A 25035-nucleotide genomic window follows, 5' to 3' on the forward strand; every position below is an offset into this window, starting at 1 on the left:
CGTGTCACATCTCTCGTCCAACGTCTCACGTCTCACGGCTTAAATTCACGTTTCACGTTTCACGTCTCAAGTCCCACGTCACAATTTTCACGTCTCACATCTCACATCTCACGTCTTACGTCTCACACCTCATGTCTCACGTTTCACGTCTCGCGTCTCACGTCTCGCGTCTCACGTCTCTCGTCTCATGTCCCACGTCTCACGTCTCATGGCTTACGTTTCACATTTCATGTCACACGTCTCACGTTTCAAGTTACATGTCTCACGTCGCACGTGTCACATCTCTCGTCCAACGTCTCACGTCTCACGGCTTAAATTCACGTTTCACGTTTCACGTCTCAAGTCCCACGTCACAATTTTCACGTCCCACGTCTCACATCTCACGTCTCACGTCTTACGTCTCACACCTCATGTCTCACGTTTCACGTCTCGCGTCTCACGTCTCTCGTCTCATGTCCCACGTCTCACGTCTCATGGCTTACGTTTCACATTTCATGTCACACGTCTCACGTTTCAAGTTACATGTCTCACGTCGCACGTGTCACATCTCTCGTCCAACGTCTCACGTCTCACGGCTTAAATTCACGTTTCACGTTTCACGTCTCAAGTCCCACGTCACAATTTTCACGTCCCACGTCTCACATCTCACGTCTCACGTCTTACATCTCACACCTCATGTCTCACGTTTCACGTCTTGCGTCTCACGTCTCTCGTCTCATGTCCCACGTCTCACGTCTCATGGCTTACGTTTCACATTTCATGTCACACGTCTCACGTTTCAAGTTACATGTCTCACGTCGCACGCCGTCTCACGTCTCACGTCCCACGTCTGACATCCATTGTTCTACGTCCCATGTCCCATGTCCCACGTCCTACGTCTCACATCTCACGTCTCATGTCGCATGTCCTATGTCCCAAACACGTCTCATGTCGCATGTCCTATGTCCCACATATCACGTCCACGTCTCACCTTTGACATTCCACACAGCACGTCTCATGTCCCACATCGCACATGTCACATTATTGCACTGAAATACTTTATTTTTTCATAAAATAATGGTGTTTTGGTTTACTGGTTGCAGTATAGCTAAGGTTCTTCTTTAATATTTATCCTTCTTCAAGTTTCTTATTGATCGAAAGAAGAAAAAGGACATTATTTTACCGGAAATAGGAAAACTAACTTTATGCAACAACAATAATTTGAAGTTTTTGCAGATGTCTACTATCATTACATGGATGATTTTAGAAAAGTGTTTAGATGTTGCCAGACAATATTTTTTTATTGATTTTCTATTTTGACATTCAATATGCGAAGAGATGTGTCACAAAATTCTAATCAAGGGTGGGCAAAAAATCCATTTTTTATAATCCAATCTATTTTTTCTATGATATAATCCATTTAATATCTAATTTATTAAAAATTCAGTACATTTAAAATCCATTTTATTGGATATGGATATCAATATGATATATATTTTATATATTTTATGAATTAGATATTCATTCTCTAAATCTAGATTTTCAAAATGGATAATCCAAAATATCCAATCCAAATTTTCAGTTTATATTTTTGGTTAGGTTAGGCTAAAAGTTGAGACCGACTAGTCCAAATTTAGTCGTATTTGATTGAGTTGGCGTGCCCCTATACAAAATTTCGGTCGCGATCGACTTTGTCAAATATGACCAAATTCAGGCCAGAACCAACTCGGTCAAATTTTGGTCGAGACCAACACGACCGAATTTTGACCGAAGCCGACTTGACTGAATTTGGTCGAATTTCGGTTGTGGCCGACTCAGTTGAATACGACCAAATTTCGATCGTGACCGACTCATTTGAATACGGCCAAATTTCATCCTAGGTTATCTCAGTCAAATACGACCAAATTTGGACCAGAGCCGATTCGACCAAATCTCAATCGGGGCCAACTCGATTGAATTCGACAGAATTTTAACTAGAGCCAACTAGGCTCAATACAGCCAAATTTTGGTCGTTGTTGTCTCGGCCGAATACGGTTAAATTTTGTCTAGGTCGACTTAGGCCAATGTAATCAAATTTGGGTCGGGGTGAACTCAACTAAATACTTCCAAATTTTGTCCAGGACCAACTGGGCCAAATTTCTATCGAGACCGACTTGACAGAATTTTGGCCAACTCAATCAAATACGACTAAATTTGGGCTAGTCCGTCTCAACCTTTAGCCTAACCTAACAAAAAATATAAAGTGAAAATTTGGATTGGATATTTTGGATTATCCATTTTGAAAATCTAGATTTCGAGAATGGATATCCAATCCATAAAATATATAAAATGTAAATTAGATTGATATCCAGATCCAATAAAATTGATTTTAAATGAATTGAATTTTTAATAAAATGAATATTAAATAGATTGGATCATAGAAAAAATAGATTGAATCATAAAAATTGAATTTTTTACCTAGATTAATCACTAAAACCAATAAGAAAGATATCATGAGTACGCCTAAAGGAAAGAGGAGAACAATAATTTTCAACCTTTAGATCGTAGAATTTGAAGACTTTTTACACTTCTAAAATGCAATGTCAGCAATAATGATAGGAAGGACTTTTGTTTTTTTATAATAAATAAATAATATACGTAGTCAACTCCGCAAAAATAATTTCCCATTTTCAATATATAATCTAGATGATTCAAATTTAAATCTATATATTGTATAGAGAAAATATATATTTTAAGTGATATATATATATATATATATATATATATATATATATATATATATATATATAGTTATGGCCAATAATACAATAAATAAGGCTAATTTAATGTTCATGCACCTTAAGCCACGCTCTCTACTTAGACGGATCAATTTCCAATTTTTGTGTTTCACATATAAATGCTTTCATTCTTTTACTTTAACAAATCAAACCAAAGAAACATAAAGTTCTAATTTTTCGGTTGCGCTCCTTCCCCATCATATCAAAGCAAAAACGCACCATAAAGTCTTGATCCCATCGAGAAAATTTGAGTGATAAATAAATAAATAATACAAATGATCAACCATCGCTGCAACAATGAGCATTGTGCCCTTGTTTTTCAACCACTCACTCCAGATGCCTTCACACGTTTTGTGTTGAAAATAATTTTGACGAATTTAGATTAAAAAATATATATTTTAAGTTGTGTCAATTTCATTTCGTGTACATGTTAGACTCAAATCAAAAGAAGCCCATATAAAATCGAGACAAGTCTCTCTCAAGTGATCTTTACAACGAACTCCTTAACAAGTCCTTAACGGTGGAAAAACAATTGTGAATATTTAACAACGATGACCTAGACTAATGCATATGGAAATGTACCCTTTGTACTACAATTGACAAATCAAAGTCCACCCACAAATCAACAAATCAACGTTCTAGAAAGGATTCAAATTTTGCATTGAAACATTCAAACTCGATTTTCAACCACAGACACTTGTTCACGCATTTATCCCAGGCGGCGCCATGCCCAGAAGTATCAGTATAAATACACAACTAACTCAATTCTTCATCATCAATCAAATTGAAACTATCTCATACCTGAAAATGGGAAACAAATTGCTTTTCGTTCTTGTAGCAGTGGCTCTCGTCACGGTGCCAAAAAACGTGAGTGCTCAGAACTGTGGTTGTGCTGAAGGGTTATGCTGCAGCCAATACGGGTACTGTGGAACCGGTGAAGAATACTGCGGCACAGGGTGCCAGCAGGGTCCTTGTACCTCGTCAAGTTCCCCGAGCAACAACGTTAATGTTGCCGACATTGTCACAGACGCGTTTTTCAACGGCATAATCGATCAAGCTGATTCTGGTTGTGTTGGCAAGAGCTTTTACACAAGAGATGCTTTCCTCAGTGCTCTCGATTCCTACACCGACTTTGGCAGAGTTGGTTCCGAGGATGACTCCAAGCGCGAGATTGCAGCTGCTTTTGCCCATTTCACACACGAAACTGGACGTAAGATTTAGGTTATAAATGTTTTGTGCTGTTGAAACAATTGAGGATGTTATGTTGTGTTCTAACTGTGAGATTGGGTGCAGATTTTTGTTACATCGAAGAGATTGATGGTGCGAGCAAGGACTACTGCGACGAGGATTCGATTGCACAGTATCCATGTTCTTCGAGCAGAGGGTACCACGGTCGTGGCCCGATCCAATTGTCGTGGAACTTCAACTATGGACCAGCAGGGGAGGCTAACAACTTCGATGGATTGGGCGCGCCGGAAACAGTGTCGAACGATGTTGTCGTGTCTTTCAAGACAGCGTTGTGGTACTGGATGCAACACGTGCGGCCTGTCATAAACCAGGGGTTCGGTGCAACCATCAGAGCCATCAATGGTCAACTCGAGTGTGATGGTGCAAACCCCTCTACTGTTCAGGCTCGCGTTAATTACTACACAGAATACTGCAGACAATTGGGTGTGGACACTGGTGATAATCTTACTTGCTAAATTCATACTGTGAATAATAAATGATTCGTTTTGTATGAATCATTTTTATTTGTATTTTTTCCCTTGATAAAGAATTGAAGGCTTTTTGTTGCCTCATTCTATCTCATTGTTATTGTAATCGCTCTTGTGGAGTAAAATAAAAATAGCATCCAACATGAATTTTCTGCACTTTATTGTATGAAAATGATATATTATTTTATTGTAATTTACTACAAAAATAATACACAAAAGAGGTAAGAGAAAGGGGAAATGATATGAACAAAGAGAGAACTGGAACTGCAATTATTATTGAGAGGATAAGCCAAGAAAAATGGAGAGGGTAACGGCGAGGGAGTAGGCTCCGACGAAGGTGCCAACCAATTGGGGAGGGGGGCGAGTGACGGCGCCGATTCCTACGATCCCGGCAACGCCGACGGGGAGGCGGACCATGAGCGCTTTGGAGGCGGCGGAGACGACGGCGTCGGTGTAGAGGTGGTAAGCCCATTGTTTGAAGAGGGGGAGTGGGAGGGTGTCGTCATCGGGATTCGGAGGGAGGCGGCGGAGTGCGGCGTCGATTTGAGTGCGATCGGGTGGTGCTGGGACCCACTTTCGGAGGAGCGCGTGGGTGGCGTTGGCGTGGATGTAGTCGGAGGCGGTTTTGAGTTGGTACGGAAGCACTCCATGGAAAGCGTGCTGAGTGAGAGCGAGGCAGTGGGAGAAGGCTGAGTCGCATACCGAGTCAAAATCGCCCGAGTTTGACAAACTATTCTCCACTCTCTTTGACGACGATAACGATGACCCCATCTCTCTCCTCTCTGCAATTTTCTTCAAGCTACGTTTTTTATTTCACACACAAAAGATTTAACGAACCCCTGAGTCATAAATAGTCAAAAAAGTCAATGATACAGAAAAAAAAAATTAAATGATGTCATTGTAATATTATTTTTTATTAATAATTTGCTTTTTATCAAGAAACCAAGTAGAATAAATATAAGCTGCCAATTTTTTGTTTTTTTTTTTAAATATTATTGAAAAGGATATAATAAAGTTGGGAAAATTATATTTTGATTTATAGAGTTACTTGAAAATGATTTTGAGAGTCTCTGAGAGGGTTGCGCTATGGGGTTTTGAGCGGCGGTTCTCACCGTCAAATTTGAATTACAACAGACCGGTGACGGTATGCGGCCTCCGTTCAGGCTACAAAGCGCGGCGGCGCACAAGGATACTCTCCAAAGAAAGCATTCAAGTCATTCACGCGCTTAAACTCGCCAAATCCCCCGACCACGTTCTCGACGCCAAACTCTCACGCCTTTTGAAACCCGACGCCTTAAACCTTTTCGACGAATTGCTAAGACAAAACGAACTCAGTTTATCCCTCAAGGCAATTCACACTGTCTCTTTCATTTTCAATGATGATGACTTTTTTTTTAATCTAATTTTTTTAATTCAATTTGTACCGTAGGTTTTCCACTTCATTCGCGAGGAGGTGGGGCATGATACGCTGCTGCAACTCTACGCCGACATGATTCTGTTGCTCGGAAGAAACATGAAAATCGACATGGCGGAGGAGCTCTTCTCTCAAGTTTCGGAGAAGGGATTGAAACCGGACACGAGGATGTGCGGTGAGATGATTGGGGCGTATTTGCAAGCTGGGATGACGGAGAAGGCGATGGAGATATACGGGTCCATGAAGGAATGGGGTTGTTCCCCCGATAAGTTCATTTTCACTGTACTCATCACAAATTTAGAAAGAAACGAACAACAGCAACATCAACAACTGGTGGAGTCTCTCAAACAAGACTGTTTTCACTATGTGGAGTTTCCTGATAAATTCCTTCAACAACTTCAACAAGATAAAGTAAGATTATACATACGTACATCATTCGTGAGCATATATATATATATATATATATATATATATATATATTTTATGAATAATAATTATTATTATTATTATGTGTTTTCTTTTGTGTTCAGCCCAGAAAGAGACGTGTGGATCTTGTATGAAATTTTGCAGCTTCTGCTTCAGGGTGGTGTTGTTGGCTCTTGTTTACACAAAATTGAACTTGAATTGAAATCTTAGGTTATAGTGATCAGTATATGCTCTTGGCATGTAAAAACATTAGTAGTAGACTTGTACCTCATAAATATGATGATGTTTTCACGTGTTATAAGTAGTGCTTGTGATATTGATTTGAAAGTTGGAGTTTTTTCTTTGGAGAATAACGTTTATATACAGTAATATTAGGGTGTGGGGCAACGAAAATACAAACAATCCTGTTGAAACAAACTTGTATTTAAACACTTCTCCTTTTATCATTGTATTACAAATCTGATTACTGTGTGGATTCCTTCTTCTTTTTTTTCAATGAGGTCCAATTCCTTAATATAATTGAATTTGAAAACCATATGCTATGATTTCTACCAAGAAATGGCAAGGAACTATGATCATCTGCTGACATTACTAGAATATGCATATATAAAAAAATTAATACAATAAAAAGCATTTCTCTCTCTCTTCTGATTATTTTGTCTCTCCTTTACAAGATATTACAAGGCAAAATACAGGTAAAAATTGGTTAAAAAAATTAGTTCATCTCACACTAAAGGGGAAAAAGATGGGATGTGAAGTGAGGAAAGAACCAGAAAACTGAGTGACTAAATACAGAAAAATCACAACTGCTTCCTTGCTCAGTTAGCTAAATGGCTGGGACAACTGTTGAACATGCTGTGCCACATAAACGCACGAGAAAGTACCATCTCCAGCTCCTGGTGCGTCCAATTCTTTGTTGGAAGGTGTTGAAGGAACATAACCAATTCTTGGAAATCAAGCCTCTGGAGCTGCTCTGACCACTGATAAAACAGTCATAGAGATTAGACCATGTTCATTCTCTACAACACATAATCAATATTACTGATAAAACAGATAATATACGTTTATTCTAAAACGGCTATGGTAGAAATGGTGACAGAAATAGAAAACATAAACAACCTAATAAACCGTACTTGCGAAAAGCATAACCAGAATGTGTGCTTTGAAGTGAAAGCAGAAACCAGAGAATACATTTATTTAACTAGCATCTAAAACGTAAGATTATACTATATTATAACAGTAAGAAAACATAATAGATCACAATTGTGTTTCTGCTTAAAAGAGGAGCAAGAGATTTCTAAAATAACACAATCATCTCTAAAAAGGGATTTCTAACAGCATAAAAGTGGTGCAAGAGACAAGTGTACTCTGTCAAAAAAAAAATGAAAATCATAATTACCATTACCTACTGCAATGTACAAGAGGGAAATGGACCAACAAATACTACCCCTCGGTTTCTTCGCTACAGGATGAAATTTAATTCAAATAAGTTGTATTGGTGAAAAGGCCAAAGTATGCTGACTCACCGTTAGAAGAAAACTGGCAAATATATACACAAGGAAGTCTGGTAAGGCATCTCCTTCAGCTAGATACGTGTCCCAAAGACGTGTGACCAAATGGAAGGGTACCTAATTGCATAAATCAGAAATCAGAGTCAACAAAAGCATAAAATTATGCCTATCTTTTTGTAGTTTAGAATTTCTCTACTGACTAAATGTACCAGTTCTTGAGGCTTGATGTGCAGCCAATTTATAAAATATGCATGCACTTCTTCTTGGGAAAAGACTATCGTACTTTATGAGAAAAAAAAAAGGAGTTGAAAGCAAACCTCTCGAATTAGAAGACAGTTGAACCAGCGGAAAGCAAATTGAAGAAACTCCAGTCCTTGCTCCTCCATATGGCTTGAAACAGGATCTGGTGGAACTCAAAATTCAGTATCGGATTCAATTTGAGATATTCGAATCATAATATACTCCACATTTCAAATGTCAGTTATCTTTTTAAAGAAATTTTGTTTCATTTTATTAGTCAGTTCAAAAAACCAAGTCATTATTTACTCATTTTGCTTTATCTTTCAATTTTATTCTTATTTTCTCTCGGTATAACTGCAAAGTGAAACAAGAGAGAGCATTAACATAGAGTGACAGGATAATTAGTCAAATGTGGTTATATTTTTCTAAACATTCAAAAGTGGAGTCTTTAAGTTCATGCAATTATTACTTGAAGAAAAAACAGCAGTCCTGAGAAAAGGTTACCGTCAATCCTCCTGACCAATTCCTTCAACTTAAAAACAAGCCTTTGAATTCCTGGTTGAGCAAATGTATAATGGTCTTGCATGCCATCAAGCAACTTTGACAAACACCAATAGCAGTCGGCCTCTACATTAGAGATTTGATCCGAAGATAAACCAGACATTGACCAATTATCTATGGCCCCTTCTAGGTATTCTGATAGGAAAACAACTAAAAATGGCGTGACAAGGTCATTTATCCCCTGAACATATCCTGGTCAACCCACTAACCCATCAACTTGTGGTGGGTCGAACCAAGTTACCAATTTTTTTTTACTAGTTGAGATGAGCTGACTCAATTATAACTCAACTATGATGAGTCAAATCGTGTGAGTCAAGTTAGCTCAGTTTGACACCTTATTTACCTTCACCTATTTCTTTTCAAAATGAGTTAGTTAGCAAGATATACTAATTAATATTTTAAAATAATGTAATATACTTGCGGACTTTGTAAAGACCTAGAAATGATATTTGAGAATTGATAGTGGTTTAAAGATAGTGATATTCGATTATTTTAATATTAAAATGTTTAGTATAAATATTTTTTATAAGCGAGTTTAATTATTTTAAAACACAATCTCTCTAGAAACCACATTTCTAAAGTTCTTCGACTTCTCTTTAGAGTTATTCCTCTCTTCTCGCTTAATTAAAGAACTGAGACCATAACATTGATCCTCACGACGAGCTCTTCAAATTGGACTGCTTAGTTTCACCGTTCGCATAAGATGAATTTTGGTCCTTTTTCTTGGTCTATTTCTATTTTCTGTCTTATATGAGTCTTCTTTCACTTCCATGCGTCTTTTTAGTCATCAATATAAGTCTCTATTAATTAATAGTCATAACAATTTTTATCTGATAATTCTTATGATGTTTCAATGAGTAGATAGAACATCTTGCAAATTGAGAGGAGTTTCGCTGGTTAGAGTCGTATGGGTTGCTTGGTCAAGTAAAGGAAGCTAGATTGTCGTTCAAATTATATGTTATAATTGTTTTTTTGCTAAATTGTTTGATTGCATGTGAAAAATGTGGTTAGGTAGTGTCATTATGGTACACAATAGGTGGTTGATTCATGAATTGATAATTTGGGTTGTTGCATGTAATGTTTACGCTATGTTTTTGCTGCTGGATCTGTTTTGTTGTGTATTTATGAATTTGGTGATAAATGGGTGTTAAAATGGTTAGGTTTGATTGAAATTGTTGTTGGTGTTTGAACGACAAATTTAGAATCAAAACAATTGGGCAAATTGGTACAAGTCTCAAGACATTCAAAACTATTTTGAACCAAAAACCCAAAGGTGGAAGTATCCCATTTGATTAATAGGACAAATTTAGTTTTCTCATTCAATGTTGTGTTGTCATGCCATTAAGCAACGCCTAGGGAGTGCTGAGCCCTATTCCATTCGCAAAAATTCAGATTTTGGGTTTGTTCCAAAGCATTGAGTGGAGAATATCACGGTTGAGTGCCACTGCTTGAGACCACTCTACTACTGAGCACCAAAAGGGGGTCATTAGCGGCAAATTTGCAAAATGATTGGCGTTGAGCACCACCTCTGAGCGCCAACCCTTTGCTGGTTTTGTTATCTTTTTAATTGTTTTCCTTGTGATTCTGATGATTGATGTCATCGATATCCATGGCTTTGATGGTTAGAGTATTGATGTGAAAATATTGTTGTGGACATGTATGAGGATGGAGTTTAAGGAATTTCAAGAAGAAATTCTTTGTGGTGGTGAGTTTAGTGTATGCATTTATGTATGTATGTCACTAAGGAGGTATCTTGATACTCTAATAACCATTCACACTCAAATAGAGTAGTATGAGTTATGTGGTGAAATTTGTAGGAGGTCATAGTCACTAGACTTCTTTGGTCCTAAGCGCGAAGGAAATTAACCTTTTGTGTGGTTGGGTGATATAATCCCTTGAAGCTAGGCTCTGTAGAGCCTCAAAACCACCACAAGTGCACACCTCTAGTGAGACCTACGTCATTGGCATGTATCCGGATAATTGAGTTTAAGTTATCTATTTTGTGTACATATACATTCTTGTACTTTATCCATGTTTAGGTTAATTTTTTTGTACACTAGTTCACTGTTTGTGTGCTTTGTGTTTGTTTGTCTCTTTCATTTATAATGATCACCATATTGGTGTGAGCATATGAAAATGCAGGTTTACAGACACCCCTGAAGGATGAGGAGTCATAATTTAAAATAGTGAAAGGTCTCAGAAAACTTTAGTAGTGGTTAGTTTTTGTATAAAGCTTTATTGATTTTAGTTTATTTATATTAGTGTTATATTTTATAGTTTCATCATTTGTAAGACTATATTAATATATTTTATTATTGTTTTAAATAATATAATGAAATATTTTATTTTATTAGTTTTAAGTTACTAAAATGAGAGTACTTATTCTTAAACAAAGAACGGTGAAAAATAACAAATATTAATGGGTTTAACTTATTCCCATTTGCTTGTCAATAAGAAATAAGTTGAAAATATAAATTTTATAAAATACAGATAAAACATAATTTATTAGTTTATTCTTTCTAAAAACGAAAGGGTATATATATATAGAGAGAGAGGTAAAACTAATTTCCGAATAATCTAATCTGTCCAAATAAAAAATAAATTTGTTAGTTGGTGTCCATGTATAAGTTTCACAACTGTTTATAAACGCAGTTTTATAGATTTAAATAAAGGAATGTATACAATTAATTTTAGCTTTTGATTTAAGTAAAGTGAGAATTTATAATCAATCATAAATTTACAAAAGAATTATAAATTTATATTAAAAATTCTCTTCCATAATTTAAAGACAAATAGTCTGTTTTTAATTATTCATATAATACTTTTAAAATATGTTTTATCTATATATGTTCATTACATTAATTTCTTATTGATACACTTCATCCATTTATTCTATGTAAACCTAATTCATTGTCAAATTAAACTCTAGTTAATTAGAAGGAGCTGTTTATTTAATGACATTATAATCAAAACCTATAGCCGAGCTACATTTTCTAAATGTCAAAATGGCCTCTCTAGTATTAATGAACATTATTAATTACCAAATAATAAAAATTAATAATGATCAAGGTGTAGGTTAGGATTAGGTAGAGTGAAAGAAAATACATGTTATATATTTAGCTTAGGCGTGTAAAAAAACGTCAAAATAATGTAACAAAAAAAAACTAATTGTTATTCTTTAAACTTGTATAAACCAGTTTTAACTTTGAAAAATACATAAAAATTAATTTTAACTCATTAATTTTCTGAACCATTATGACTTCATTTCTGTATAAATATATGAAAAAAATATTAAATAGTAATTAATTTTAAAAACTAAAATAATTAATTATTATATTGATTAAGTAAGATACTATTTTATAAATTACAAATAATTATTAGTATCTAAATTATTTTATATTATAAATTAAAATTTATAATTAGTTTGTAAATTAAATTCTAAATTTATCTTTAGCATCAACTAACACAATTTTAGTTATTTATTATTATTGATTCTAATTTTTTTAAATTTCAAATTAAAGATTATTAATTTCTTGAAAGCTAAAACTTTGTGTGTGTATATATAAATATATATATATATATAAATATATATATATATATATATATATATATAACATACTTTTTATTTTAAATTTGTAGCATTGATGATTTTAAAATTAACTAAGAAGCGTGCTAGGAAATAAAGAGAAAGAATAATTAAAGTAAAAAATAAAAGTAACCAAATTGAAAAAGGACAAGAAAAAAAAAAGTGTTTGTGTTGCTTTGGCATGTTGTGTGTACCATATGTCTTATCCAACTTTTTCTCTTCATCTTCATCATGCTCATCATTCTAGTCAGATCATGTGAATTGACTTAGTTCTAAAGGAACCTGCATTTAACTTTTTCTCATGTAATTTTCTAATTATTACCATTCACATTAAAGTTATCAATCACCAAAGGACAACAAAATCATAAACAAATGGAAGAGCCATAAAAATAACCTATCAATTTCATTTTTAATTTAATGGTAAAAAACTAATTAGTACTAATGTAATATATATACAATTTTGTTTGAGTTTTACTCATGTCAATTATATATTTACTTAAACATTATCACATAGGGAAAATAAGTGACATGTGTGTTAGTTGTTACCACACATATACAACTACAACTTATCAAGTAATTTATTATTATTTTTTAAATAAATAACTTTTTCAAATATAAAAATATTATCATATTCAACTAACTTTTATAAAGAGTTTTCTTAGAATTTTAATTGCTTTTAAGATTTTTAAATTTAGTTAAAATAAATATTATAATTTTTATTAATAATATTTTATCACCAAAAAATATTTTATTAATGTTAAGTTTTTATGATTTTTTTAATGAACCTAATAAAACAAATATTTTTTCAAACAATAAAGAGAAAGAATTAAGGGTTCTAGAAAAAAAACAAAATTCGATGTTGATTATTAATTTAACATTAATATTTACCTTTCCAACTCCTAACTATTTGTTCTAATTTAATTGTAAGTCTAAATTTAAATATAAAAAAAATTGAATACTTTATAAAAATGAAAAAATTCACAAAATATTTTAAGATTTTGGATTAGAAAATATGTTTCGACCTAAACCATACTCGCTTTTATAATAATATTTGCTAACATAATTCTAGCTCTAAATCAAGATTTTCAAAGTCATCCCAACCTATCATAATCACAATCATAGCCTTATATATTAATTAACTTCATTGATATTTGTTCACATAAAAGACCATAACAAAATAACAATCACATTGTAGATACAATGTATATGCAGAAGAATAAATACATTAAATAATGATTTATATATACAGCAACTAAACTTGACTTATTTATCTAAATTTTGCACTACTTTTATGAAAGTTAATCTAGCCTAATTAAAATGTTGTGTGAAAAACTGCTTTACAGAATTATATTTTTAATAAAGTAAAAAAATACATTATTAATTATCATTCTCTTGAAATTATGCGAGACATCAATATGAAAAAGATATTAAAAACACATTTTCTTGTTTTCTTTTTAATATACTTTATTGATTAAAATTTATTTTTAATGATAAAATTTATTGAATTTCACGTTATATTTAATGAATTTTTGTCCTAATTTTATGATTTGTATTAAAATGAATGTAATAAAAAAAAATGTTATGTTAACCAATGTCTTGTTACTATAGTATAGCTCTCTTTTTTCTTCACTTAGTCATTATTACTACTAAAAAAACACTTTATATACGTTACTTATCATTTCTAATACTAATAAATAAAATTTATGCATGGTCTATATAGACCACTCGACGAAATTTATGTGATTTGACAATTTCCTAATTTTACCAAATCTATTTATAGATAAAAATATATAATCTATAAGCTCCAAAATTTTACTAGTACAAGAAAACTTTTCAATTTTTACTTTTTCACAAGCAAGTAAATGTAAAACTAAATTATATCCAATATCTCTATATATTTTTTCTTTGCGCAAAAATGAAATTAAGTTACTAATTTATTTGAAGAAAATATTTTCAATCATTCATTGCAATATGTTAGAAACATTTTTTGTATTAAATATCTTTTATTAGTTTTTACCAAATAAATTAGGATAAATTAGTTTCTAAAGTAGTTTCTAACTAATTAGTGACCAATTATAACTTTTTATTCATAATAATGATTATTTTAGTAAATAATAACTTTTAATTTTATAAATTGATATTTAAAGGTCACTATAATGATTAATATCTTTTTGTCAATAAAATTAATTGTTAATAAGGAATTTTTTTAATATAAACACAAATTTTTTATTTTTAAATTTATTAAGATAATATCATTAAATTTTATCACTACATTTAAATTATAATTTAATATTATTATTGTATCTAATATATTTCAAAAGATGTTATCTTTTAATAGACTGTATGTAATAATAATAATAATAATAATAATAATAATAATAATAATAATATATCAGGTGGATTTTTTTATGTTCACATTTATTTTTTTAGTTTTATTCTTAATTATTATTTTCAAAATTAATTATTTTATAAATAATTTACTTTTAATTATTCTGAAAACCTCTTTTGTCTTTAACAATTATTTAAAAGCCTCTTTTGTGAACATAATTTGTTTTTTCAATTTTACTTATTATTTTAAAATTTTATAAATAGTTTACGTTTAATCGTTATACTAAAACTTCTTTAATAATTATTTTATTTAACAAATATTTTAAAAAATAATTACACATTCTAAAAATAAATATTATTGATCTTTACTCAAATTTCTATAAAAATTAAAAAATCAAACACAGGTCATTCCTATGTCTTTGCAGCTAATAATAATAATAATAATAATAAAATGTATTAAATAATGCACTATTAAATTCTGTGACAAATAAATTAACAAATTATAGAGACTAGTATTGATCACATGCTAGTTTTACCATTATTCACTAGCTTGCACTGTACATGGTTAGGTTACTACCATTTACATCTATTTTTTTTATATAGGCAATCATGTTTAAGTTCTATTATGAATAACAAAACTCTTCTTCTGATTATTTAGCAAAGGTGTGTTGTATACATAATATATTTATGATTCAAAGTCAAAAACATTAAGTCTAAATTTGTGGTACAATATTTATGATTGATGAAATTTTTATAAAAAGTTGAGTTCCAAAATTAGGAATCTCCTCTTGCTATATAAATATATAACTAATAAACAGAAATAAGATAAAAATTAATAGACATAACAAAAATTGAAAGGCATGCATGAATATTCAAGAGAAAACTGAAAATCAATAGGTTTTACTGGTCAACATTTTTCTTCTTAGATTCCACTTGTCACCATCCATCTACACTAACTTCTTTCTCATTGATATATCCCCACCCTTTGCTCCTCTCTAAAGAAATAATCATTGCACACTATATATATAAAAGAATATGTAAATAATATATTAATATATTAAACTAAATTATTAATTTATGTTAAATAAAAATTATGTCCGAAAAACCAACGTCTCATGGTTAATGTTTGACATTTCGGTTATGTGTTTGTCCTCCATTTGCTTTGTTCATGTCTTAGAAGTTAACTAAATTATTGTATGAGTTTAAAAGCCTAACTACAAACTTCAAACATTAAAGAGACTAAAACACAAACAAAAATAGTACTAAAGAAATATATACGACTTTTATTAACTTTAATGAAAAATAAATAAGAAAATACTAGAAATAATTCCAACTATATATATTTCTTTTCAACTCAACTTTTAAATTAATTGGTTATTAACTAGTTTCACATTTAAATAAATACGATGTTGTTATTCTTAGGGTGTATTTACTTGTCAATACCGATTTGAAGGAGAGGAAGATGATGAATTTGAGTGGATTTAAGAGTGAGATTTGTGTTTTTCACTTGAAGGAATTTAGAGATGAAAGTGAGTGAATTTAGAAGTAGTTAGAAGTAAAGTTTCTCAAAGTTTGTGAGTGATTTAATTGATGTGATAAATTAAAAATTAAGTTTAATAAAAAGAAAAACAAGATTATCAAAGTGTCCTTGATTTTGATAGTAATTTAATTATAATTAGATGAGTTAGATTTATTTTATAAAAAAACAATAAAATGAATAAATTAAAATAACATATTTAAATTAAAAAAATATTTTAATAAAATAATTAATAATTAATAATTAATTTTTCAACTTTTATTTTTTTTATAACAATTTTAAAATTTTGGGTATTAATTATTATTGTAAAAATAATTTTAAAAATCATATTTTTATATTATTATCATAATTATGCAACATTATTAATAATGATTTGCGTCATTAATATACATAAAATTGTGAAGATAATAAGCACATTGTAGTAGATATAAAAGTGAATGATAAAGTAGTCATAACAAGTGTGAAAAAAAAGTGAATTTGTGAATTTTTTTCATCACACAATTTAGCAAATAAATGTCAGGCATCTTCACTATTCAATTCAAGAATCTTTGTGTTGGGGTGACTATTCCAAATGAACAATATTTGAAATTAATATACATAATTTGGGTCATTAATATATATAAAATTGTGAAGATAATAAACACATTGTAGTATATATAAAAGTGAATGATAAAGTAGTCAGAACAACATATTGTGTGAAAAAAAATGTGAATTTGTGAATTTTTTCATCACACAATTTAGCAAATAAATGTCAGACATCTTCACTGTTCAGTTCAGGAATCTTTGTATTGGAGTGCCTATTTCAAATGTACAACATTTGAAATTAATATACATAATTTGGGTCATTAGTATACATAAAATTGTGAAGATAATAAACACATTGTAAGCCATGATACCATGTTAGAAGTGGGTTTTAAGCATAACTCAATCCCAAAACCGGCTTGTAAGATGAGGTTTGCACCTCATATATTATGAATTAGCCTTATCTCTAGTCGATGTGGGACTTCCAACACACCTCCTCACGCCGAGGTATATTCATCTCGTGCGTGAGCAAGAAATTAGTGGGTGATCCGTTAGCGACCCGATATCGGGTGAAATGTCCAAGAAAGTTCGCTGGAATAGGCTTTAACTTGACTCTGATACCATGTTAGACATGTGTAAGCCATGAGAGAAAGAAAAAAAAAAAGGATGCGTACAAAAAACGCATAAGAAAAGTTTGAGTGAAAAATCACTCAAAGAGAGCTTACTTGCTTATTTATTTATTAGAACCTTTGTTCAATATATAGAGTATAATGTTACATCATATAGAGGGAAAAATAAAAACCAAATAAAAAAGAATATTTGATAATAATAGAAGAGAATCAAATATATGATATTTCTATCAATATAAATAAAAACAGGAGATATATAATATCTTTATCAATATATATAAAAGTGAATGATAAAGTAGTCATAACATATTGTGTGAAAAAAAAAATGAATTTGTGAATTTTTTTCATCACACAATTTAGCAAATAAATGTAAGACATCTTCACTGTTCAGTTCAGAAATCTTTATGTTAGAGGGACTATTTCAAATGTGCAACATTTGAAATTAATATACATGATTTGCGTCATTAATATACATAAAATTGTGAAGATAATAAGCACGTTATAGTAGATATAAAAGTGAATGATAAAGTAGTCATAACAACATATTGTGTGAAAAAAATATGAATTTGTGAATTTTTTTTCATCACACAATTTAGCAAATAAATGTCAGGCATCTTCACTGTTCAGTTCAGGAATCCTTGCGTTGGAGTGGCTATTTCAAATGTGCAGCATTTGAAATTAATATACATAATTTGTGTCATTAATATATATAAAATTGTGAAGATAATAATCACATTGTAATATATATATATATATATATATATATATATATATATATATATATATATATATATATATATAAGTAAATGATAAAGTAATCATAATAACATATAGTGTGAAAAAAAATACACATATTGTGTGAAAGAAAAGTAAATTTTTTTCATCACACAATTGAACAGATAAATGTCAGGCATCTTCCCTGTTCAGTTCAGGTATCTTTATGTTGGATTGGCTATTTCAAATGTACAGCACCAAGAAAAGATGCTCCTGAATTAAATTGAATTAAAGAAACGAAAAATGAAGTGAGGACATAATTATAATCTTACTTGTATCACCTTCAAATCTATGTTCATGAAAGATAATGGTAAAATGAAGGAATCTTCTTATTACTTCTTTCTCCCTCTCTCCAATCCACACAAGTGAACAGGTGTATCTCCAAATGGGTGTTCTCCCTTCCATGTGAACATGTGAGCAATAAATACCTTGAAGTAAACAATGCCTAGGGTAGGAATAAAAATAAAATATAAATAAAAGAATATTGATAAGTGACATTATTTCACATACTAACCCAATACACTTTATTGTAATTTCTAATACAAGTATATTTATTACTTCTGTAAAAGTAATGTTATCATCAAGGTGTATTTTCTTTTCAAACTTAAAAAATTACTAAAATGAGATAAATTTAAAAATATCATGAAAATGAATAAATTATACGAATTTAATTTTATTATAAAAAATTGTGTTAGTATTTGTGATATAAATTTAGTTAAAAGTTATATCACGTTGATATGAATATTTTATAATAAAATTGTATCAAATAATATAATTTATTTATTTTTATAATTTTTTAAAATCTGTTAAGTTTAAATAATTTTAAAAAGAAAATACACAAAAAATTGAACTATCTTGGTGCTTTTGCCAAATATCAATATGAATGTTTTGTAAGAATGTGAAAAGAATATCACTTAGTCATCCCATGTGGCTTTTGGGGGTGTCGTGTACAGTTTGGAATAGAATAAACCTAGATGATTGTTTTAAGTATTTACACAATATTGTTTGAAATAAAATAAGAGATAACGCGTGTTCATCTAAAAGTGATAAAATATCTAGAGTAAAATTTAATCTTTTCTAAAAAGGTGAGTTCAATTTTCCTTTCACTTTACTAAAATTAACTTGGTAAAAATCCTTTTATAGATCAATCTTTAGGCTCGTCTATAAGAAAACATGAAATATAATGTTTTAGTTTTGAATGGTAAATACTTTTCAAAATAAAATAATACATATTTTATATTTATATTTTCTTCAAACAAAACTTTACAAACATCAAGAATTCTACCACTCCTTAATCAAAGTTAAGAAAATCAGATGTTTAATCTTGGCTTATAAGAAGGCTATTAAATGGTAATATAATGTTAAGTTCCTTCAACCTTCAAGATTATTTAGGAGATATAGAATTTGAATTCTTTATTAAACTTTTGTGTTGTCTCTTTGTTGTATATTTAAAATATATTAATTGAAACTGATTTTTAAAATATATTAAAAACAGCATATAATAGTACAAAAAAAATAATAAAGAATCTGGTGAGGGAGATATGGAAGTAAATAAGTGAGAGATGAAAATTTTGCATTAAATTATGCAGTGAATATATATGAATATGGAGAAAGTTTTCATAATTTGTTACTATGTTCTCTCTTTTGCTGTTCCTTACCTTTTGTTTCTTTCCCTACAGCCAAAAAAGGAACCATCAGGCTGGTTAAATCAATGCATGCGACCTATTTGAAAATGGGTTTGAAAGAGCTATTAGAAGCAAAATTTTCCTCTCTTGTAGGAAGCATGAATTGAGTTGGTAGAAAATTTTGAAGAAGAACTTGATCATAAAAATGAGATGAGAGTGCATAATAGGGGAGAAGAGGGTGCATGGAGTTGTTTTAGAGGAACCACTCATTTCTTAACATAGAGGAAAAGGAAGCAACAAAATGTTACATGTCATGATCAAAGCCTTCAAAAAGCGTGGGTGGAAGAGATGGCCATTGATAGTTACATGTGTATCATTCATGAGCTTGATAATCATAGCTCATCACTAGCAACGTGGGGTTATTACAGTTACCATATAGGTTAAAGGGTACGTGCATTAGAAGAGAAAGTTGAGGTATCATTATCGTCTGGAATGATTGATGGATAACCGCACCCTTAAAGTATGTGAAGTGTAGTGCAGATTATGTGTATGAAATAATGCATGTTGAATCTGTTTAGTTTTTGACTCTTGAAAATACCCGATTGACTGAAAAAGAGAAGGTGAGATCCAAAGAGATATATATTATATATAACTGCAAGAGAGCATAGTGACATGGTTTCTTAACATTTGCGTTTGTGGGGCTACAAACTACCAAAAGATCTTTAATTTCTTCTCTGACCTCACCCTGCCACGCTTTGCAGAAGCATCCGCAAGCTTTTTCAATAGGCCAAGGTACCTTTTTCCCCTCTCACTCTCTGTCCATCAATTCTTTGCTGCAAACCTTTTGAGCCATGTGATATACCCTCTCCTCAAAGTTGAATAAATCAATACTTGAATGTTTTAGTAGTTTGTGCTTTTACCCTCCTAGTACAATTGAAAAAAAAACAAAAAACTGCTGCATGTTATTTCTTCTCCAAGATTTGAGTTCCCATGTAGATGTCATCAGTTAACTTATCACAAATCTACTGATTTACCCGGTCCTTTTACTCTCTGTAGAAGAAGAGAAGGTAGATAAGATTACCGTAGGTCACATGAAGAAGCATGAGTAATTAAGCTTTTTGTTTGTATGTATTCATTCATATGGCTTTGTGAGTGGGTAAAGGAATCTGAAAGATTGCAATTGCAGGTGTGGGCTTTTGGGACCAGCACAGTGGCAGAATTGTCACAATTCAAAGCCTGTGGGCAGCCGCAGCAGATGAAGGACTACAGGCAACTATAGTTAAGAGCAACAGCAAGCAAAACAAAGCGTGTCTGCCTAAGGAAAACCTATGAGAAAACAAACCCTTACAAGAAAAAATAATAATAGAGCCGCATATAGGAAGAGAAAAAGGAGAGATATTGAAAAGCAAAAAAACTGGATTTCAGTGGGAATCAGTATCAACCACCAAGTCCACATGACTCACAACAACAAAACTTGATCAGCACACACACATCTCAAAACCAACCTGGATATGTTGAAGGCATAGCAAGAAGTTCCTACAGAATAGAAGCATCTACTTTGAACCAAGCCACAAAGCACTCGAAGCATAATAGAGGAGGAACATTGACAAGGGTCATGAGGAGCAGTGTAGGAGATATTGTTCAAGTGGAAGGAGGACACATTGTTAGGTCCACGGGAAGAAAAGATCGGCACAGCAAGGTGTATACTTCCAAAGGGCCTCGTGATCGCCGGGTTAGACTCTCAGCACACACAGCCATTGAGTTCTATGACGTTCAAGACAGACTTGGCTATGACAGACCAAGCAAGGCTGTGGACTGGCTCATCAAGAAGGCAAAGTCTTCCATTGACAAGCTTGCTGAGCTTCCTCCATGGCATCCACCTACTCATGATGAGGAAAAGCAGAATGATGCTGCAGGATCAAGTGGAATCGTGGCCGTTGAACAACAACAAGAAGAACATCATCATCATCAACAACAACAGTCAGAGTCTTGTGGCTACAACTTTCAGCTCCAGAGGCAACTGGGGGCCTTTATTTCTACCCATGTTGACACTGACCCCATCAATTTTCAAACCAACAACTCCTCGGAAGATCTTGGCCTATCTCTCCACTGTTTCCAAGACCACCCTGGCCTTATTAATTGGCCATCTCAACAAGGTGCAAATCAAGCACCTCCTTCAAATGAACACCAAATCCAAACCCTTTTTGCTGGCTCAACCCCAGTTGCGTTTGAGAACCATTATCAAAGAACTGTGACTTGGAACAATGAAGCAACAACCGGGGATCATGTGAGCAGAATGGGGTTCTTTCTCAACTCACACCCATTTCTAGGCCAAGGTTCTGCTTCAGCTTATGCCCAAAGTGAGACCCTTCAGTCCAGTTTTTCATTTCCGGTGACTTCCTCTGAGCATCAGAGGCCCCAGCCAGTTCACCAACCTTCCATCTTTGGCAGCAGGTTTGTCTCTGATGGGTTAGCCGGGTTCTGCATTCCAGATAGAATTCAAAGTGTGGAAGAGAACCATGGAGTTGCTTCCAATAGGCCATCTTCTTCTCCTAGTTCTATCCACTGAACCCACAACAAGAACTGAACAATGCTGTGGTCTTCATATCAGGTATTCTACTCATAATAGAGTAATGTTATCTCCTCTTACAATCTACTACTTTATAAAGAAAATACTAAATGAAAACACATTTAATACTTACTATGCAAATGAAGAAGAAGGATTATTAGGAATATGTTGAAAGAAGATTTAGTATTGTTCCTGATAATATTAGCACAGTTGTCATAATCTGCCTTTTATGGAACAAATATTATAAACTAGGCGAAGCAATAGCACATGCAAAGCTTCAATCCAAGCAACAAAGCTATTTATCCCCCTCTTCAATTAACCACTCCTTGTTAAATTTCTCTCTTGCATTTTTTTATTTATTTAGTGCGACATTTTTTTTGAGTTTTCTCTCATGCATCTCATTACATGCAGGAATGTTTCTCTACCAGATTTTGGAACCGAGTGAAGATTATTTAGGCACATTGTTATGATCTACAAAGATTTCCTTTCAATTTGACTTTCCTTTTTGGTTTTAAATTTAATGTGAGTTCCCTTAATTTTACCCTGCAATCTATATGTATAATTTACATTGATGAAAATGTCCTTGAACTGAATTTGGTGGTTATAGTCCTTCCTGTATTGTGAATTCTGAGAATAACATATTTCATCTGATATCTAATGAAAATCAGAAGATCCATGTCCATTCTTGGCAAAACCACATCCAAATAAACAGAATCTGATTTGGACTTATTCTTCCCTGTAATAGGAAGAGATGGCTTCCCTTTTCCTTGCCCTTCAAGTACGACCCTAAAGGAACATTTTGGAAGTCAAACATTTCCTTAAACCATATGGTCAGTAACAGTGTATTTGTTTGTCAGCTTCAAGTTCACTCAATAGTACTGTCATTGAAAACTAGAAATTCCATAATGTATGCACATTATTTGTTTTTGTTTCTGACGTAAAGGGCTGACACCCCTTTGCATTTAATGAGATTTGTGGAATAGTTTCAGCAGTTTCATGAAACTCATCTATTTTCTTTTGCTCTTTATGTGGTACATTCATGCACGTGGTTGTTGAAAACAGCAGAAATAATGGTCAAGAGTATCCCCTAAACATAACTCTAAGCTTCAACAGTGTTACAATCAAACTATGTGATGACATCAAGTTTAGAAGAAAAGTTAAACACCAATAAATTTAGAAGAAAATTGTGTTGCAGGCTATTAGTAACTAATTAACTACCTATACATTGTTTAGTGTGTTAGTGTTAATGCCACTTTTTACAAAAAAAAAGAAGTCAAAGTTGGCATGTTGAGCATACTAGAATATGAATGCTAATCCTACCTATCTAAGACTTTTACTGTGCATACTTGAATTATATCAAAACTTTAAAGGATCGTGAATTTAATAAGGATGGTAGATCTATGAAACAACTTAATCCTTGTTCATAAGTATATATTTTTTGCAGCATGTTTGGATATTGCTGTTAAGATCCTTCCAAAAGCACTTCCAGACCAAAAAATACAAAGAATATCCTTGTCTAGAAGTATGTTTGACACTAAAGTACCTTTTACACCACTATCCAACATAGTAGGCTAAGTTTGGAATATGGAAAATGTGATTCTGCAACTCTGGTGACGTTTGATAATTCAGACTTGTCAACGTGATTAGCAATAAACTTCCTTTTCTCCTTTAAATCGCTTCCTACTAAAAGTTATAATCGTAGCTTATTCACAAAAGTGAAAATGCATGTTGATGATCACATAATAGTCCAAAATTAGTTTCTACATATAGAGAAACAAAAGTTGCACTGATATTTTTAGCATGGGAGATTGGTGTAATCACTATATCCAAATTAGTGGCAAAACACAACACATCACGCCTCTATATTTTTTCAGAAAAGGAAAAAAAAGAATGTAATTGCGCTTCCATCAAGAATAAATCTACGATGCTTACAATAGATAAATGATTTTGTAATAGGGAAGCATAGACAAAAAACTCTGTAATTTTTTATATTAATTTATATATATATATATATATATATATATATATATATATATATATATTTCTTTGCTATAAAAAAAATATTTTTTTTAATTTTTTTAAAATTTAATTAATGATAAAATATAAATATAAAATGTATACATTTAGAGAATTCGTATCATATATTGTTATAAATTAAAGGTTTTTTAGTTTTAAAATATATTAAGAATAAAATAAAAATATGAAATGTGTCTACTTAATGAAATAATCCTCTTTATATATATATATATATATATATATATATATATATATATATATATATTATTGTTTTAATATATAATTAAATATAAAATATAAATATGAAATGTATACATTAAAAGGAGAAATCTCATTATATATTGTGGATGATATTGAAAATATAATTTCTAACAGGTGATTGGACACATATTACTTAGTTGTTTAACATTAGTTTAATTCAATGTGATAAAATGAATATCTTGTTCTGAAATAAATCAGTTGATTTTTTTTTTCAGAATTATCCATAAAGTGTGTGATATAATAAAAATTAAAATAATAAAGTAGGTTTATGTTGGTAACCTCAATTCGTTTAAAAATAATTGAAGATTTTAATTTGTTAGCTCGTCATAATCCATTTCGTCTTGGTCGTTAATCAACCGATTGGGCAAATCCACCATTTTAAATGAACAAAAAATAAAAAAAACAGCATTCAAAATTGAAGTTAAAGCTTTTGTCATGTACTTTTTTAAAAGATTTATTTGCTGTAATTGTCGATTTATTTTATAGATTTAATTTAATGATAAATAAATTAATATTCAAATAAAATGTAAACTAAATTATAGATATATTTTACTTTTGACCTGAA

The 25035-nt window shown here is 31.5% G+C and overlaps 5 protein-coding genes across 7 annotated transcripts; 3 read left to right on the top strand and 2 right to left on the bottom strand.

The window, feature by feature from the left end:
* The first annotated feature begins 3510 nt into the window (after positions 1 to 3510).
* LOC114169994 (endochitinase PR4) lies at positions 3511 to 4627 on the top strand. The gene is made up of 2 exons (XM_028055445.2): positions 3511 to 3966; positions 4050 to 4627. The coding sequence occupies exons 1-2, from the start codon at positions 3564 to 3566 to the stop codon at positions 4457 to 4459; spliced, it is 813 nt and encodes a 270-aa protein (XP_027911246.2). The 5' UTR covers positions 3511 to 3563; the 3' UTR covers positions 4460 to 4627.
* Positions 4608 to 5757, bottom strand: LOC114169996 (uncharacterized). The gene is made up of 2 exons (XM_028055447.2): positions 5584 to 5757; positions 4608 to 5310 (listed from the first exon to the last, which is right to left on the bottom strand). Exon 2 carries the CDS (start codon positions 5240 to 5242, stop codon positions 4745 to 4747), a length of 498 nt encoding a protein of 165 aa, XP_027911248.1. The 5' UTR covers positions 5243 to 5310; positions 5584 to 5757; the 3' UTR covers positions 4608 to 4744.
* On the top strand, positions 5511 to 6638 carry LOC114169995 (pentatricopeptide repeat-containing protein At1g62350-like). The gene is made up of 3 exons (XM_028055446.2): positions 5511 to 5819; positions 5901 to 6296; positions 6416 to 6638. The coding sequence occupies exons 1-3, from the start codon at positions 5526 to 5528 to the stop codon at positions 6443 to 6445; spliced, it is 720 nt and encodes a 239-aa protein (XP_027911247.1). The 5' UTR covers positions 5511 to 5525; the 3' UTR covers positions 6446 to 6638.
* A 386-nt stretch (positions 6639 to 7024) lies between these two features.
* Positions 7025 to 8810, bottom strand: LOC114170079 (GTPase-activating protein gyp1-like). Its single transcript, XM_028055560.2, has 4 exons — positions 8567 to 8810; positions 8140 to 8225; positions 7838 to 7939; positions 7025 to 7291 (listed from the first exon to the last, which is right to left on the bottom strand). The coding sequence occupies exons 1-4, from the start codon at positions 8724 to 8726 to the stop codon at positions 7130 to 7132; spliced, it is 510 nt and encodes a 169-aa protein (XP_027911361.1). The 5' UTR covers positions 8727 to 8810; the 3' UTR covers positions 7025 to 7129.
* A 10938-nt stretch (positions 8811 to 19748) lies between these two features.
* Positions 19749 to 23195, top strand: LOC114168798 (transcription factor TCP4-like). 3 transcript variants are annotated; one of them, XR_014986111.1, is made up of 3 exons: positions 19749 to 22235; positions 22605 to 22715; positions 22939 to 23195. XR_014986111.1 is itself a non-coding variant. In XM_028053752.2 (3 exons), exon 2 carries the CDS (start codon positions 21240 to 21242, stop codon positions 22191 to 22193), a length of 954 nt encoding a protein of 317 aa, XP_027909553.2. In that variant the 5' UTR covers positions 19749 to 20691; positions 20811 to 21239; the 3' UTR covers positions 22194 to 22235; positions 22605 to 22907. The 3 variants fall into 3 exon arrangements, 2 of the variants coding, with proteins under 2 accessions (XP_027909553.2, XP_027909554.2); XM_028053752.2 differs by lacking the exon at positions 22939 to 23195 and having other exon boundaries at positions 19749 to 20691; positions 20811 to 22235; positions 22605 to 22907; XM_028053753.2 differs by lacking the exon at positions 22939 to 23195 and having other exon boundaries at positions 19749 to 20416; positions 20811 to 22235; positions 22605 to 22907.
* Positions 23196 to 25035: the final 1840 nt, after the last annotated feature.

The sequence above is a fragment of the Vigna unguiculata genome, chromosome 11 (genome assembly GCF_037176805.1).
Source record: "Vigna unguiculata cultivar grain cowpea cultivar isolate G323 ecotype 2 chromosome 11, ASM3717680v1, whole genome shotgun sequence".
Taxonomy (NCBI): domain Eukaryota; kingdom Viridiplantae; phylum Streptophyta; class Magnoliopsida; order Fabales; family Fabaceae; genus Vigna; species Vigna unguiculata.